Source organism: Drechmeria coniospora, chromosome 03 (genome assembly GCF_001625195.1).
Source record: "Drechmeria coniospora strain ARSEF 6962 chromosome 03, whole genome shotgun sequence".
Lineage (NCBI taxonomy): Eukaryota > Fungi > Ascomycota > Sordariomycetes > Hypocreales > Ophiocordycipitaceae > Drechmeria > Drechmeria coniospora.
Window position 1 is genome coordinate 4,217,352 of NC_054391.1, and position 13,953 is coordinate 4,231,304.

The 13,953-nt window shown below is 60.8% G+C and overlaps 3 protein-coding genes across 3 annotated transcripts; all 3 read right to left on the reverse strand.

Annotated features, from left to right (window-relative positions):
* Nucleotides 1-127: 127 nt before the first annotated feature.
* On the reverse strand, nucleotides 128-1,902 carry DCS_06852 (putative hydroxymethylglutaryl-CoA synthase; the record flags this gene model as incomplete). Its single annotated transcript, XM_040804139.1, has 4 exons — nucleotides 128-265; nucleotides 353-1,440; nucleotides 1,564-1,666; nucleotides 1,843-1,902. The coding sequence occupies 4 exons, from the start codon at nucleotides 1,900-1,902 to the stop codon at nucleotides 128-130; spliced, it is 1,389 nt and encodes a 462-aa protein (XP_040654243.1).
* Nucleotides 1,903-6,463: 4,561 nt separating this feature from the next.
* DCS_06853 (putative BCS1 protein precursor) lies at nucleotides 6,464-8,674 on the reverse strand (the record flags this gene model as incomplete). Its single annotated transcript, XM_040804140.1, has 1 exon — nucleotides 6,464-8,674. One exon carries the CDS (start codon nucleotides 8,672-8,674, stop codon nucleotides 6,464-6,466), a length of 2,211 nt encoding a protein of 736 aa, XP_040654244.1.
* A 2,336-nt stretch (nucleotides 8,675-11,010) lies between these two features.
* Nucleotides 11,011-11,559, reverse strand: DCS_06854 (uncharacterized protein; the record flags this gene model as incomplete). The annotated part of the gene is made up of 1 exon (XM_040804141.1): nucleotides 11,011-11,559. The coding sequence occupies one exon, from the start codon at nucleotides 11,557-11,559 to the stop codon at nucleotides 11,011-11,013; it is 549 nt and encodes a 182-aa protein (XP_040654245.1).
* Between the last annotated feature and the right edge of the window lie 2,394 nt (nucleotides 11,560-13,953).

A 13,953-nucleotide genomic window follows, 5' to 3' on the forward strand; every position in this document is an offset into this window, starting at 1 on the left:
AGCGACGCGCGCGTGGCGGTCGAGGGGCAAGCCTTCCTTCGGCCGAGCTGGGCGGCGTCGGGCGGTGGCGGTACCGCATCGAACGTCAAGTTTCAACGCCGTGGCCGTGAGGTGTCGCGGACGCCGTTTAGGCCTTGACCTCGTACTCGCGCTTGAACATGTCGTCGACCTTTGTCAGGTAGTAGGCGCCGGGGGCGATGGTGGACTCGTCACCCTTGGGGGTGTAGTCCTTTTGCAGGTGAGCCTGCTTGCGGAGGTCGCACATCTAGAATGACGGGGCGGGCGCACGTTAGCCGGCGGGCGAAGCAGGGCTCCGACGGAGCCGGGAGGGACCTCGGGGACGCCTTCATACCTCGTCGTAGGTGGCCGGGGGCACGCAGCGGCGAGCGTCGAGACGGGCGCCGATGTTCAGGACGGCGGCCATCTTCTCGACGCTGCCGGCGACGCGGAAGGACATGAAGCTCGAGGCGAGGCCGGAGCCGTAGCTGAAGAGGCCGATGCGCTTTCCCTGGAGCGCCCGGGCGTCGACGAAGCTCAGCAAGCTCGCGAGGCCGCCCCAGACGCTGGCGCAGTACATGTTGCCGCAGTTTGTGGCGACCTGGATGGAGGGGTTGACGCGCTCCTGGAAGCGCTTCTTGGTGAGGGCCATGAAGGTCTTCTCGACGGCCTTGTCGGTGAGCGACTTTTCGTAGTCCATGTCGCGCAGCTCGGGAGCCACCTCGGCAAAGGCCGGGGCGTCGGCGTCGTGGAGGTAGTCGTGGTAGAGCAGGCGGGCGTACGACTTTTGGACGAGCTTGCAGGTCGGGGCGTGGAAGGCCATGTAGTCGAAGCGGTCGATGGAGGTCTTGGAGGCCTCGCCGTTGGTGACGCCGTTGGTGACGCCGTTGGCGGTGCCGTTGGCGACGGGGCCGGCGGCCTCTCGCCTGCAGTAGTCGCGGTAGGCGGCGTCGAGGGCCTTGGTGTAGCAGTTGACCGAGTAGTGGCCGTCGACGTAGGGGTACTCGCTCGTCAGGTCGGGCTTGTAAAAGTCGTAGGCGTGCTGCATGTAGGTGCCTCGCAGGCCGGGCTCGACGACGACGGGGGCGTTGGGGCCGACGAGGATGGCGACGGCGCCGGCGCCGCCCGTGGGACGGGCGTTGCCCTTGGCGTATAGGGCGATGTCGCCGGCGACGACGATGGCGTCACGGCCGTCCCAGGCCGAGGACTCGACCCAGTTGACGCTGTTGAAGAAGGCGTTGGTGCCGCCGTAGCAGGCGTTGACGGTGTCGACGCCCTCGAGGTTCGTGTTGTCGCCGAAGAGCTGCATCAGGACCGACTTGACCGACTTGGACTTGTCGAGGAGGGTCTCGGTTCCGACCTCGAGGCGGCCGACCGAGTTGGGGTCGATGTTGTAGTTCTTGAGCAGCTTGGAGGTGACGGTGAGGGCCAGGGAGTAGATGTCTGAGGCGACGACGACGTTAGCACCATTGACCACGCCTTGCTCGCCGCCGGCTCGTCGTCACGATTCCTTCCCACCACCTTTGGATCCTCGTTGCTCCCACATGCACCTCGAGGAAAACGTACCCTCGCGGTCGTCGCAGAAGCTCATCTTGGTCTGGCCGAGACCGATGGTGTACTTGCCGGCGCTGACGCCATCGAACTGCTCGAGCTCGCTCTGCTCAACATACTGCCGTCGACGAAATGGCGCGTTAGCGAAGTCGGCCGGCCATGGAGGGGCAACGCGAGACATTTTCGTATTCGGTCCACGTCGGCCGCGCCATGAGGGGTAGACGAGGAAGCAGGACGGCAGGGCCAAGCAGGCAAAAAAAAAACCCCCCGGCGAAGACGGGGAAGGGAACATACCTGGCTGGGGAAGTAAATCTCGATGGCCTTGATGCCAATGTTCTGCGGTCGAGAGGCCATGCTTGCGTGGGGGGTGTATTCTGGTCTACCGGCCGAGCGTGCGAAGGAGTGATGGAACGAGCGAGTGCGTGACGCGAGCTGGCGGCACGATGGGAGTCGGTCGAGAGCAGAGCACGGGTAGCAAGAGGGATGGCGAGGAGGGAAACGGACGGACTGACGAGATCGAGACGAAGAAGGAGTGGAGGAGCAAGGAGGGGCGTGTGGTGTTGTTATTCCTCCACGGACGGACGCAGGTTACGAGTACTCGGTGCAGCCGACCACACTTGTGCGCATGGGGCGGATGGATCTGGTCTGGTCCGGTCTAGGACGCTATGCGGAAGACGCTGCGCGCTGGAGCGACGGGAATAACGGGGAGCAGCGGGCAGGGCAGGGCAGGCCACAGGTAAGTAGAGCACTGTAAGTACATACTGTACAGTAGGCGGACAGGAGGCAGGCAGGCAAGGCAGGGGCAGAAAGGCTCCATCAGGATTTTCACCGCCCTCGCCCAGGACGGTGCCGGCTGCGGTGTGGGCTCGTCGACGCGTTTCCGCCTCGCTCAACATCCACGGCACCGGGCAGCATGGGGAAAAAAGAACAGGGACGGTACGTACAGGGAGGGAGGGCATGGCAGGGTAAGGAGCACAGCCATTAGAGCGCTGTAGAAATGAATTGGTGGTGCGGATCTGCCGCCAGGGGAAGTGGGGTCGCGAATGCGTCCATGATGCCACGGAGTCATGGACATGGACCCTACGGGGCACAATGGCCGCCTCGCCCGTGGCAGCGACAGACGAAGTGATGCCCGCCAGGGACCCTGGGATGGCGCGCCGACGCGCTAAGAGCGCATAGTCTCGCCGCCGGCCTTGGTGTGGCAAGCGTGTGCTCGTCACAAGCCACGGTACGCGTGCCTGGCCATTGTCGGTGCCTCGTCGTCGTCGTACGGCAGTGGTGGGTGCGGACGTGTTGAGCAGGTAAGTCGTCTTGGTTGGGCGGCGAAGGAGGGGGAGGGGAAAGGGAGGGCGGGGGGGCGCGTTGGCGACGATGATGAATGAGGCGCCGGCGAGGGTCCGATGCTCATCGTTTTCGTATTCGTACTCGTATTCGCAGACGGACGATGGCGAAGCAGAATGTGAAACCGAACGGCCGAGTCGTCCGTGTCTCATGGACATTGAACTCGTGCAACGCAAGTAGGTAAGTGCATGTACTGCATTGCACATGGACTCTTGCATCCACGCCACGCGATCGATGCCCATGAGCATCCCTCCCTACCTGCTATTCCTTGCGTCGTACGGAGTACAGGTGCCGTGGGTGCGCGTCATGTGTCCATGACGGACTTGCCAACAGCCGACGTCGACGACTTGACTAGGCCGTCCCGACTATTGCAGTACACATAAGTACTTGAGTACTTGCAAGTACGGAGTACATGTAGTCGTAGTTGCGTTGCACAGCATACTTACCTAGGTACCTACAGTACCTACCTACTTATACATGTACACACAAGTGCCGTACAGGGTGCACTGTATTGTTTCCTTGTGCTCCGGACTCGTGCGAGTTCAAGTATTGCACTCGTCGCGTGTCGGTGCGGAGTGCCGGTGCATGCATGCACTTACCTTTGTACCTAGGTACAGTACTGTACAGTACGTAAGTATGGAAGTGACTTGTAATTACTTAGTACCTACATGCACACCTTCTTGTATGTACATGCTGCATCAAGTCTATGATTCCACTTGCATGCGTATTGAAAGCAATACCTACAAGTACTTGCATGTGAAGCACCTGATGTGCATGTAGACATGGAAGTAGGTGTAGGTAGCGCTGTGATGCATGTACTTGCATGTAGGTACTCTGCATTACTCCGTGGTGAGTAAGTACCTACTCCGTACTCCGTATTGAACACAGCTTCAGCGTGCACTCCGAAATACCGAGTACCATCATGCGCCAACGCCCCAGCAGATTCAAGCACCGCACATCACCAATACACGTCCATGTACTCTGCACACCGTGCCACCAAGACGCTCGCCAATGGGACATGCAGATCACACAAATACGCGCAGCATGGCGTCAAGAGGTCACCGCCGTACCGGTAGTTCCCCCGGTCGTCCTTGCAGACAGAGTCAGGCGGCTAGGATCGTGAACCGCCCGGAAAGGTCGGGAATGAGCGAGCATGTTGGCATGGCCACGAGCGTCCCGAGTACGAGTACGAGAGTGCGTGCACGTTGGGCTTGGTAGCGAGGCATGGCACGTAATAAGTGTAGGTGTACGGAGTATTACTTGTGCATGTACGGAGTACACGTACTTAACATGAATTACATGTTGCACTGTAGCCACAACTAAGGTAGTAGTAATAGTTGTACTCCGCACTTGGATGCAGAACAATATAGCCGGGCTGCACTCCGTACATGTAAGTACTAGGTAGTTGTACAGTACTTGAGCGTGCCTGTGGTTGTACATGTACGTTCAGTACGAGGTGTTATACTCGAGGTGTACATGTACAGTTCGTCATTAACACAACAACAGTCAGTACATGTACACCTTAGGTACACTACACACCCTCCTTTGTGACGACATCGGCATCTACAGCACCTGCTCTGACCTGCCACCACCTCACTGTGACCTGCCGCCGCTCGACCGACATGCTACTAGGTTAGTACCTCGGTACTAGCAGAGTGCTGTCCTATTACAGCGCTGCGTGTACTTGTATAGTGACTGCTGCACTCCGTACTAGGTACTCTATACATCAACAACCAGGCATAGTACACCAAGGCTGGAGGTACATGGGACAGATACCACTTGTGCACGGTGTGCTTGCGTTGGTACCATGTTCCGGCAGCTGTATCGGATATTTGCCCTCACAGTGTACGTACTGTAGATGGCTGCTTTCTGTGTCCTCAGGCCTCCTACTTTGCCGCCCACGTCCGACCTCATCACCCGTCCGACCTCATCACCCGTCCGACCTCATCTCCCGACCGACCTCATCGCCCGACCGACTTGCTCCGCGTTGGCTCCCCGACCCGAGGACGTCTCGACCGCACGTTGTACCCCCATCCATCCTGGACAGCAGCGGTCCCCTGGACGCTTGAACCGTCGAGGAACCGGCTGCAGGCCAGCCGAGCAAGCAGCGGCTCGTACGAGCGGCCTCGTGTCGATCGGCATCGAGGCCCATCCATGCAAGGACCAGCCGATGCATGTCCTCGTACTTACACGCCCATCAGCCAACACCACCCCCTCGACCCCCGTCGCCGCCCCTCCACGTCGGCCCGGGATGCGGGAGAGCGGGAGAGCGACCGTTCGGGTCCACTCGGCGATGGTTCGGACAACCGAGCCGTGGTTGCCTGCCAGGAAGATGCTGCGTATGCTCGCCCTTGGTCGCCGCGTTCGTATGCCGAGGCCTCGACCGCCTCCCTCCATGCTCTCCTGCCGAGAGCCCATCTATTCACATTCATGGACGAGCAATATCATGCATGTGCTGGCTGAAGCCAGTGCAGTGCACGGTAGCCTCTCCCTCACCGTGTTGAATCAGCCTCCTCGGGGAGATTGACTCTGTCTCTCGACCCGACATCCCAGACGACCATGTGGCCCGCCTTCCTCGCCGATATGCTCTCCTACCTCGCCCGAGCGGACTGGCTGAGTCATTACCCTACCTCGACCTACATTTCAACAGTACTGCGAAGCGACCGTCCGTCGGCTCCGGTAGTGCGTCGCAAGGAGGATCCATGGCCGTCGAAAATGCCCACGCGATCATCTCATGCATCCCTTGATCGCCTTCATTTCGAACCCTCACCATCGGGCCTCGCCATCGGCGGCCAATCGACGGTGACGCGGGATAAAACGGCACGGCGGACAGGCCATGACGAGGAACCGAGTCGGCCATGACCTCTTTCTTCGCCCGACAAGCCCCTGGACGATACGGCGCCTGTTCACCTCGGCGTAGTGAGCGGGCGGGTGAGCCGCCCACCCTCCAACCTCCATCGGCGTCCGGGGGTGTCATCGGCCGTCGCTGCCGGTACGAGCCGGACCGGGCACCCTATGCCTTGTGCTTCAGACGGTGCGCTGGCTTCTGGCTGGTGGCTCTCTTTCCCCATCTCCGTAGACACCGACGTGGGTTTCATTCAATCGGCCATCGGCAGTCTCATCAAGGGCACCCACCGCCCGACTCTCATGACGACGCAAAACTGTGGCTGGTGTCGCATCAACACGCCTGTCGCTGTGCTGAGCGCGTCCCGCACCCTGTACGGGAGAGGGCGCGACGGCCGCAACACGGGCTGCCAATGCGAAAGAAATCAGGCGGTGCCGCGCACGTCAAGCGCATACATTCACGTACGGACACGTGTGGCTGCCAATGCGGAGGATATCTGGCGGTACTGCACACGTCAACTGCCCATGTTCACGCATGAATGGCTTCAAGTGCATGGCAAAATTCAAATGCTCATTCTGGACAGCAGCCGAGCCGCCGACGACAATCGTATCAATGCTAAAAACGCCAACGCTATGCGTGCAGCCGTACGTGGCCTCCTCCGGTCAGGGCCCGATGATTCGTGGCGATCGGAAACGAACGTGACACCGCCAACCTGTTGTCGCTGGACGCCTAGTCCGTCGTGGCGGCATCCGCCGCCGTCCCGGAGACTGCCTCCGACGGCGAGACGAGCACCTTGGCGCTCCCGATGCCATCCGCCTTGCTGTCCACGACGGGACTGTCGACCGACGACGGCGGCGTGTCCTCGTCCGTCTCGTACGGCGTCTCGGCTGCCTTTTCCCTCTCGACCGAATCCGCCGTGCCCTTGGGCTCCGGCGCCGCCGACTCCTTGGCCGTCGGGGACGCCTTGGCAGCCCCACCGTCCTCGACCTTGGCTCCCTCGGCATCGGACGGCATCGGCTGCTCCTTTGGCCGCTTCGACGTATCCTCGAGCTCCTCCTCCTTGGCCTTCCTCTCCTTGCGCATCTGCGTGACCCAGAGGGCGGCGGCGTCAATCGCCCGCTCCGGCTCACGCTTGTGCCGCAGCAGCAGGCCCTGCACCTCGGCCGGGCTGAACTCGAGCTCGGGGATGTTGGCGGCGAAGCGCTTCGCGAGACCGTCGACGCGCTCGCGCGTCCTGAGACGCTCCGCGACGCCGTCGTTCTGGTCCGCCTCGTCGGCGTGGCCGCATACGTCCTTGGCCCTGCTCCTCTTGCCACGCCGCGGCCGATGAAGGAGGGCGTGCTCGTTCTCGTACGGCGCGTAGATGGCGCGGAAGATGGCGGCCGTCATGCCCGCGTCGGCGAGGCCAAAGGGGATGATCATGTCGACGCGTCCGGGACGGATGAGGGCCTTGTCGAGCTTCTCGATGTGGTTCGTCGTCATGACGAGGATGCGACCCTCCTGGGAGGCGATGCCGTCGAGGATGTTGAGGAGGCCCGAGAGCGACAGCCGGCCGCCGGCCGGGGGCGTCGGGCCAGCCGTGCCTCCTCCGGCCAGCGCCGGCGGCGGCGGCGGCGGCGGCGTCGAGGCCGCCTTCGGGGCGGCCGCGTCCTCGCGCGTGTGGGTGAGGCCGGCGCTGTCAATGTCCTCGAGCAGGACGATGCAGCGGGTGGGCAGCTCGTTGAAGAGCGTCGTGATGTTCTCCTCGGTCGCCGAGGCCGAGCTGAGGCTCACAATGTAAATCTTCATGCGAAAGTAGCCGGCCAGCGCGAGGCTCAACGAGCTCTTGCCCGTGCCCGGGGGGCCGTGGAGGAGGTAGCCTCGGCGGTAGGGGATCCCGCGGTTCGCGTACCAGCGGCGCGTCGAGGGGTTGAGGTAGTCGGCGGCGTCGTCGAGCAGCTCCCGCTTGGCCTGCTCGTTGAGGATGACGGTGGCAAAGGGGCGGTTGAGACGCGACATGCAACGCTGCCAGTACGTCTCGGTCAGGTTTCCCCGGTAGATGAGCGTCTTGCGTTTGTCCTTTTTCAGGTGCATCTGGCGGGCGTCGACGAGCAGCTGCTTCAGGATCCAGGGGCTCCGGCCGAAGCACGAGATGGAGAGCTCCTCGCGTTCGCTCAGCGACTGCAGGTTGACCTCCTGCCGGTTCTGGTGCCGCTCGAACATGAGCGGGTAGCCCCTGTACCAGAAGTAGTGGGAGCCAAAGGCCGGCGTGTAGTGCAGGGCGCTCTTCTGATGGCCGTTGGCGTCGCCGACCGTCTCGCCGACCGTCTCGCCGCCGCCGTCCTCGTCCTCGTCGTTGTCGTCCTCGTCGTCGTCCTCGTCGCTCGAATCGTTGTAGCGGTACATGAAACGACTCCGCGAGTTGAGGTTCGTGTTGGCGAGGAAGTGGCGAGACGTCTGCGAGAACTTTTGCTTCGACAGCCACAGCATCACCATGTTATAGATCTCATCGTCCGTCCGGATCCTAACCGACGACATGAGATGCTCATCCACGAGGTTCCAGACAAACGAGCGTGCGTAGCTCCAGACGACGACGGCTCCGCAGAGGGCGATGAGGCTGTGGATGTAGAGGTTGACGTCGGTGCCGATGTAGGCGTTGGCGGCCGAGATGAAGACGGAGAAGCCCGGGAAGAAGTAGTTGAGAAGGGCGAACTGGGGCGAGGGAGCGCCGGGCACGCCGTGCAGCAGAGGCATCGCCGACGGTGCCGCTTCCGCCACCGGTTCGTTGGACTCCATCACGACGAGCGGGCCGCTGGTGTTGGGTGACGACGAGTCGGGGACCGCGGGGGAGGGGGGCCGGGCTTCGATGTCGATGCCGTCGGCTCTCCGTGGCGACGGAGGGGACAGCTTCGGTTTATAGCAGAGCCGGGCTGCAGGTCGAGCAGGGCCTCTGGCGAGCATGGATGAGGGCCTTGCCATGCAGGTGCGGAGGCTATCGTTCTTATCCGAGGATGCTTCAGGCAGCCACGGCACAGGCACGGCGGCCAACCTGACAACCTCGCTCGCTACACGGCGAATACTTGCCGTATGCGGGCACGGCGGGCCGGTTCCGAGGTAACGCACGAGTACCCGTCGAGCCCGTCGCTGGCCAGCGGCCGGAGAGGGACTCTGAGGCAGCCGCTAGACTGGCCATGATGACTCCCTCCCGGCCACCACATCGAGCCTCAGGCTCACAATCAGGCTCACAAGGCTCACAAGGCAGCGACGAGGAGCCGCGGGGGCGAGGGGACGAGGATCGACGCCTCCGAGCCAATGGCGCGCCTTGGAGGAGCGACGCACGCGTCACGGGCAGTTCGCCGCCATGAGGCGTGGCGGCTGGTGAGTCAACGGCGACGGTGAGTTGCTCGAGAAGCTCTGAGCTGTGGCGCAGGCAGCGGCTAGGTGCCAAAGCTTAGGTGCTTGCTCGCTACGCCGGCGTGCCATCAAGGCAAGTCACGGCTGCCTGACTGACTACCTGCAGTGCACAGATGTACAGGTACTTGAAGCAGGCCGTAGGAAGCCCACTGATCAGCAGCTGGCTGGTACGTAGGTGTGCCGAGGAGTGCCATGACACCTCCGCGGTGCTCTGCCGTAAAGACTTTTTGCTATGGAAAGACTGCCGAGGAGTGCCATAACACCTCCGCGGTGCTCTGCCGTAAAGACTTTTTGCTATGGAAAGACTGCCAAGTACATGCCCATGCCATGAGCGGTGAATGCAAGTGAAATACGGTGTACTCTCTGTACAGTACACTCCGTACAGTACTCCGTACTTGTATTTTTCCGTCGAGTAGGAATACTTGCGGAGTACGGCGTATGTAGATGTAAGTACTTGCGTACCTAGTAGTGTCACTGTTGAAGTTGTAGGTACCTAGTACCTACAGTAGGTGCACTGAGCACTGTATGTGCACGAAGGGGTAGCACAAGTATTACCTCACTACCTAGTACGTCGGTAGCATGGAGGTACTTGGTACCGTAGCTGGTATTCCCATGCACGACAAGTACTTATAGAGTATCGTAAGTATGTACAGCACCTACTACGGAGTACGGAGTGCTGCAAGTAACGCTCCTAGGTGTACACAGGTGATGTACTCTGTACTCCGTACGTAGTGCTGTAATGCGAGGTCGGTATACAAGTGCATGTAGTACATGTATACTGTATACTAGTACGCAAGTGTTCCGTTCCGCAGTAGGTGCATGTACTTGCACCTACTCGTGCCGCGCACATCTTAGACGTGCATGCAAAAAGTCCTTGCTCACGCGCGATTATCAGGCACTCGTTTCTTCATCTGGAAGCGTACATGTGCTATTAGTACCCAAGTAAGTAAGTAGGTCTCGTTTGCCAAGCATCCGATGCTGACAGTGGGCCAGGCCAACCCGTACGGAGCACGAGTGCCTGCGTTACACGTGGGCGCTCGATAATACGGAAGCATGCCGAGACTTCTTCCCCCTTCCCTCCCTCCCTCTCGTGTTTCCACTCCAGTGTCGCTCCACACTCCTCGATTCGATGGCCTGTCTCCTCTGCCGATGTGACGACAAAATCTCCCGCGCCGCCCCGGGCCAGCAACACAATCCCAGCCAGCTGGCATCGCCCCCCAACCACTGGCCCGCTGCACAGCCGCCAGGCAAGGCTTGCTCAGCCCCGGAGCGAGGCGGCGGCACGTTGCTTGCGCTGACCACCTGGCAGGCAGCAAAGGCTTTTTATTAAAAAAAAAAAAAGAAATCAAAAAAATAAAGTGTTCAATCACGATGCTGGTTCGGGGATTCGACAGCATTCATGTCTGGTGCTCTGCATGTGGGTGCCATCGTTGCGTTTCCTACCGGTACGGAATATGTACAGCACAGTTTGTGCTTGGCCAGTTGGCAGGCAGTGCTCGCTGCAAACGCAGCGAGGACAGTCAGCGGCGAAAGTGCAGGCGGTAAGGTTGTAGGTGGCTAGTGGTGCTACGTGGCCGTCTTTGCACAGAATGGAGGAACTGACTGATTCCACTCCACAACCTCGTCCCGGAACAACTTCTTGGAACCTCGTCTTGGAACGATTTCCTGGAACGACTTCCTCGAACCTCCGTCTTGAAACGACTTCCTCGAACCTCGTCTTGGAACCTCTTCGTCAAGCCTCCTCCTGCTGCTGCTGGATCCCGACAGACGCCTTGCTTTGGACAGGACCAAACGCTTCGTCGCGTCCATCTCTTGGTTCTCCTCCCTGCGGCCCTGCCGTCCAGCCTAGGCAACGTGCAGCTCATCCATCTCGTCCCTGGTCATCATTTCGTTCCTCCGGGCTGCGCCGCAACGCCGTCAGGGAACATGGCTGCCGCCGGTGCACCCTCGGGGCCGCTCATCCCCTCCTGCTGCGCTCGCATCGGGGCCATCGGAATGCCGGACCCATCGTGGCCAATGTCAACAGCAGGGGTAGCGTGGTGTCCGTCCCGCCTTTGCGCCGTTCGACCTCTCGCAGCCGGCTGTTTGCGAGTCGACCATCCGCCCCGGCGGCGGTGTCGAGGGATAAGGGTGATCCAGAAGAGGCGGCTGTCGTGTTCGGCAGACTCCATGGCCTCGTCCGAAGCACCCTCGGCGCACCGTCGTGTCTTCTTCTTGACAATCGTCGCCTCCTGGGGCGCTCCCGTGGCGTAGGCCATGATTCTCGCGGCGAATGAATGCTCCGGCATCTCCTTGTACTTGATGGTCCATTCGCTCGTGTACGTCGTCACGTTGATCGCTTTGCCGCCCGGTCGCCGTGCCCGTTGGGCGGGAGTCGACGAGAAGGATGAAGCGCTCGTCGAGCACGATTGGGACGTCGACGTCGACGTCATGCTCTGCGTTCCGCGACGAACGTGACCGAGGCGTGCAGGACAAGGGACATGTTCGCGTTGGTCGTCCCTTTCCGTCGGTGGCCGACACCTCGACCTGCCGGACGGACGGCTGCCAAGTGGCTGCCAAACGATGAGCACGGTGGGCATGGGTTCACGTCCGCACGCGAGGTGGAACGGCTGCCTCTTGAGCCACGGCCGCCTCGTCGATCAGGGGTTCGACAACGCTGCATGCCATCCCACACCACAGGCCTCCGTGCACGACGGATACGGCTCCGTGACTGGCACGCGGACCGGCAGCAGAGTCGGAGGCGTCGGCTGTGCGACGCAGCACGAGCGGCAGGCCGACGACGCCGTGGATTGCCTAGCTCGTCGTCGCGTAACCGATGGCTGGTCCGGCCGGCTGACCGGCTGGTGGGACACGGCCAGGTTGGATCAAGTCGGGCCTGCGCCTGAACGATCCGGTTCGGACACGGCAGGACATGATCAGGGTACGGGCCGTTGGCGAAGCCATTCCGCAAGGCCGCAGGCCCAGGCGAATCGGACCATGACATCACGCCGGTCTGGGCGTTCCGTGACTAGTCATCGATTGATCGCGGCAACCTGTCGAGCCGGCCGTCGCCAACGATGGAGGCGTCGGCCTGTCGCAGATCAGCCTCGGCGCTGGCCAGACGAGCGCCCTCTCACCCTGTAGAATCCGGCAGGGCGAGCGCTCGGAGAATCAAACGCCACGATGGCCAGCTGCCGTTTCGCCATGGCACCAAGAGGCTTGCGGTTCCCGTGACGGCACTTCCAATGGCAGGGCGTGAACGGGCCCGAGGCCGCAAGTGTCGGTCAGCCGTGACAAGAGTCGGGGAAACGAAAGGCAGCGTGGCACGTCACGTCACCATCTGGACGTCGCACTCTGACACATGCCGCGCGAGATGGCAAGGGAAAAAAAAGTTTCGTCCCAAGAGCGCCAGCGTTGTGGTTTTCTTCGCTACCGCTTCGGTTGACGCCATGCAGACGGGGGCTCGTGCCGGCGCCCACGGCCGCCAGCAGGGGCGGCACGGCACGGTGGTGGGTTGGAGTGAGGGTGGTCGACATCGTCGGCGTACCGTTCGTCGTCCTCCTACTCGCACGCAACGGAAATGAAAGCCATGGTCGATGATTCCGACGTCCGGCTCGCGCGGCAGTGGACGAGGGAGCGATGAACGAGCCGATGAAACATTCATCTCGGTAGTTCTTGCTGCGATCGTGGCATGACTCATGCATGTCGCTCCTTGTTTCCCATGGTTGAAAGTTCAAAGCACTTGCCCTACCAAGCCGGCTCGTGTACTTGACTCATTGGGAATAGTGGTGCAAGCACGGAGGGAGTAAGGGGACTGGCTGGTGATACTAATTTGTACGGAGGTAGGTAATTACTCCCTCCGTAACCCTCCGTAATTACCTACCTAGTAGTTAGTGATAAACGGCATCGCAAGTATACGGTATGCAAACGGCATCGCAAGTATACGGTATGCAGAGTACTGCATCGTACTGTACAGAGTACAGAGTGCTCCGTGCAACGTACATGTACCGCTACATGAACCGCTGGTCCGTCTGGACGAGCGAGCAAGTACAAGTACGGTGTGAGAATGCCCTTTGTACGAGGAAGAAAAAAGGCCAGCCAGTCTCGTTCGCCTCACCTCTCGGGAGGCTCCCCTTGTGGCAGCATCCAACCCCTTAGGACGGAGCCTCCGCCAGCCGCCAGGTCAGCACCGCATACCCCGTACATGGCCGGTACATGTGCAGCATGCTGGGCTGCCCTGACGCGCCCGCCCGAGTCTTGCTTCTTTTGTTTTTGCTGCGGACCGGCGGGTTGCGAGGCCTTGTCCGTTCCGTCATGGAACGAGGACTCGCCGATGGACATTGGATGCCCACCAGCCACTAGATGGTGCGCCACGCGCAGGATGCCAGGTGGAACCCAATCGACACTTGGTAGATGCTAGTGATGATACGACTACTGAGATGGCCAGCCATCGGGGGATGGTGGATGAATGACTGGTCGTGGGGAGGACGGCACGGCTGGGCAGCGGGGCGAAGCTTGCGTTAGCTAATTGGTACCGATGGGTTGTGCCAGACTACTAGGTACTTGCACGGCACTCCGTACCGTACGTGTACATGTACAGTACTTATGATGTGCAGCACACTTACATGTATTACATGTACATGGTTGTGCTTGGTTGTACTGTTAGGTGCACAAAGTACCGAGGTGTCGGTACCTTTCGAGAAACACCAAAGTACTACTCCGTACTTACAACTACTCTGTTAGTGGCTAGAAATTATCGCTGGCAGGTAAGTACTAGGTACCTAAGATACCTGCACCCACAGCGGTAGCTACAGAGTAAAAAGTACGGAGCACCAGGGAACACAATC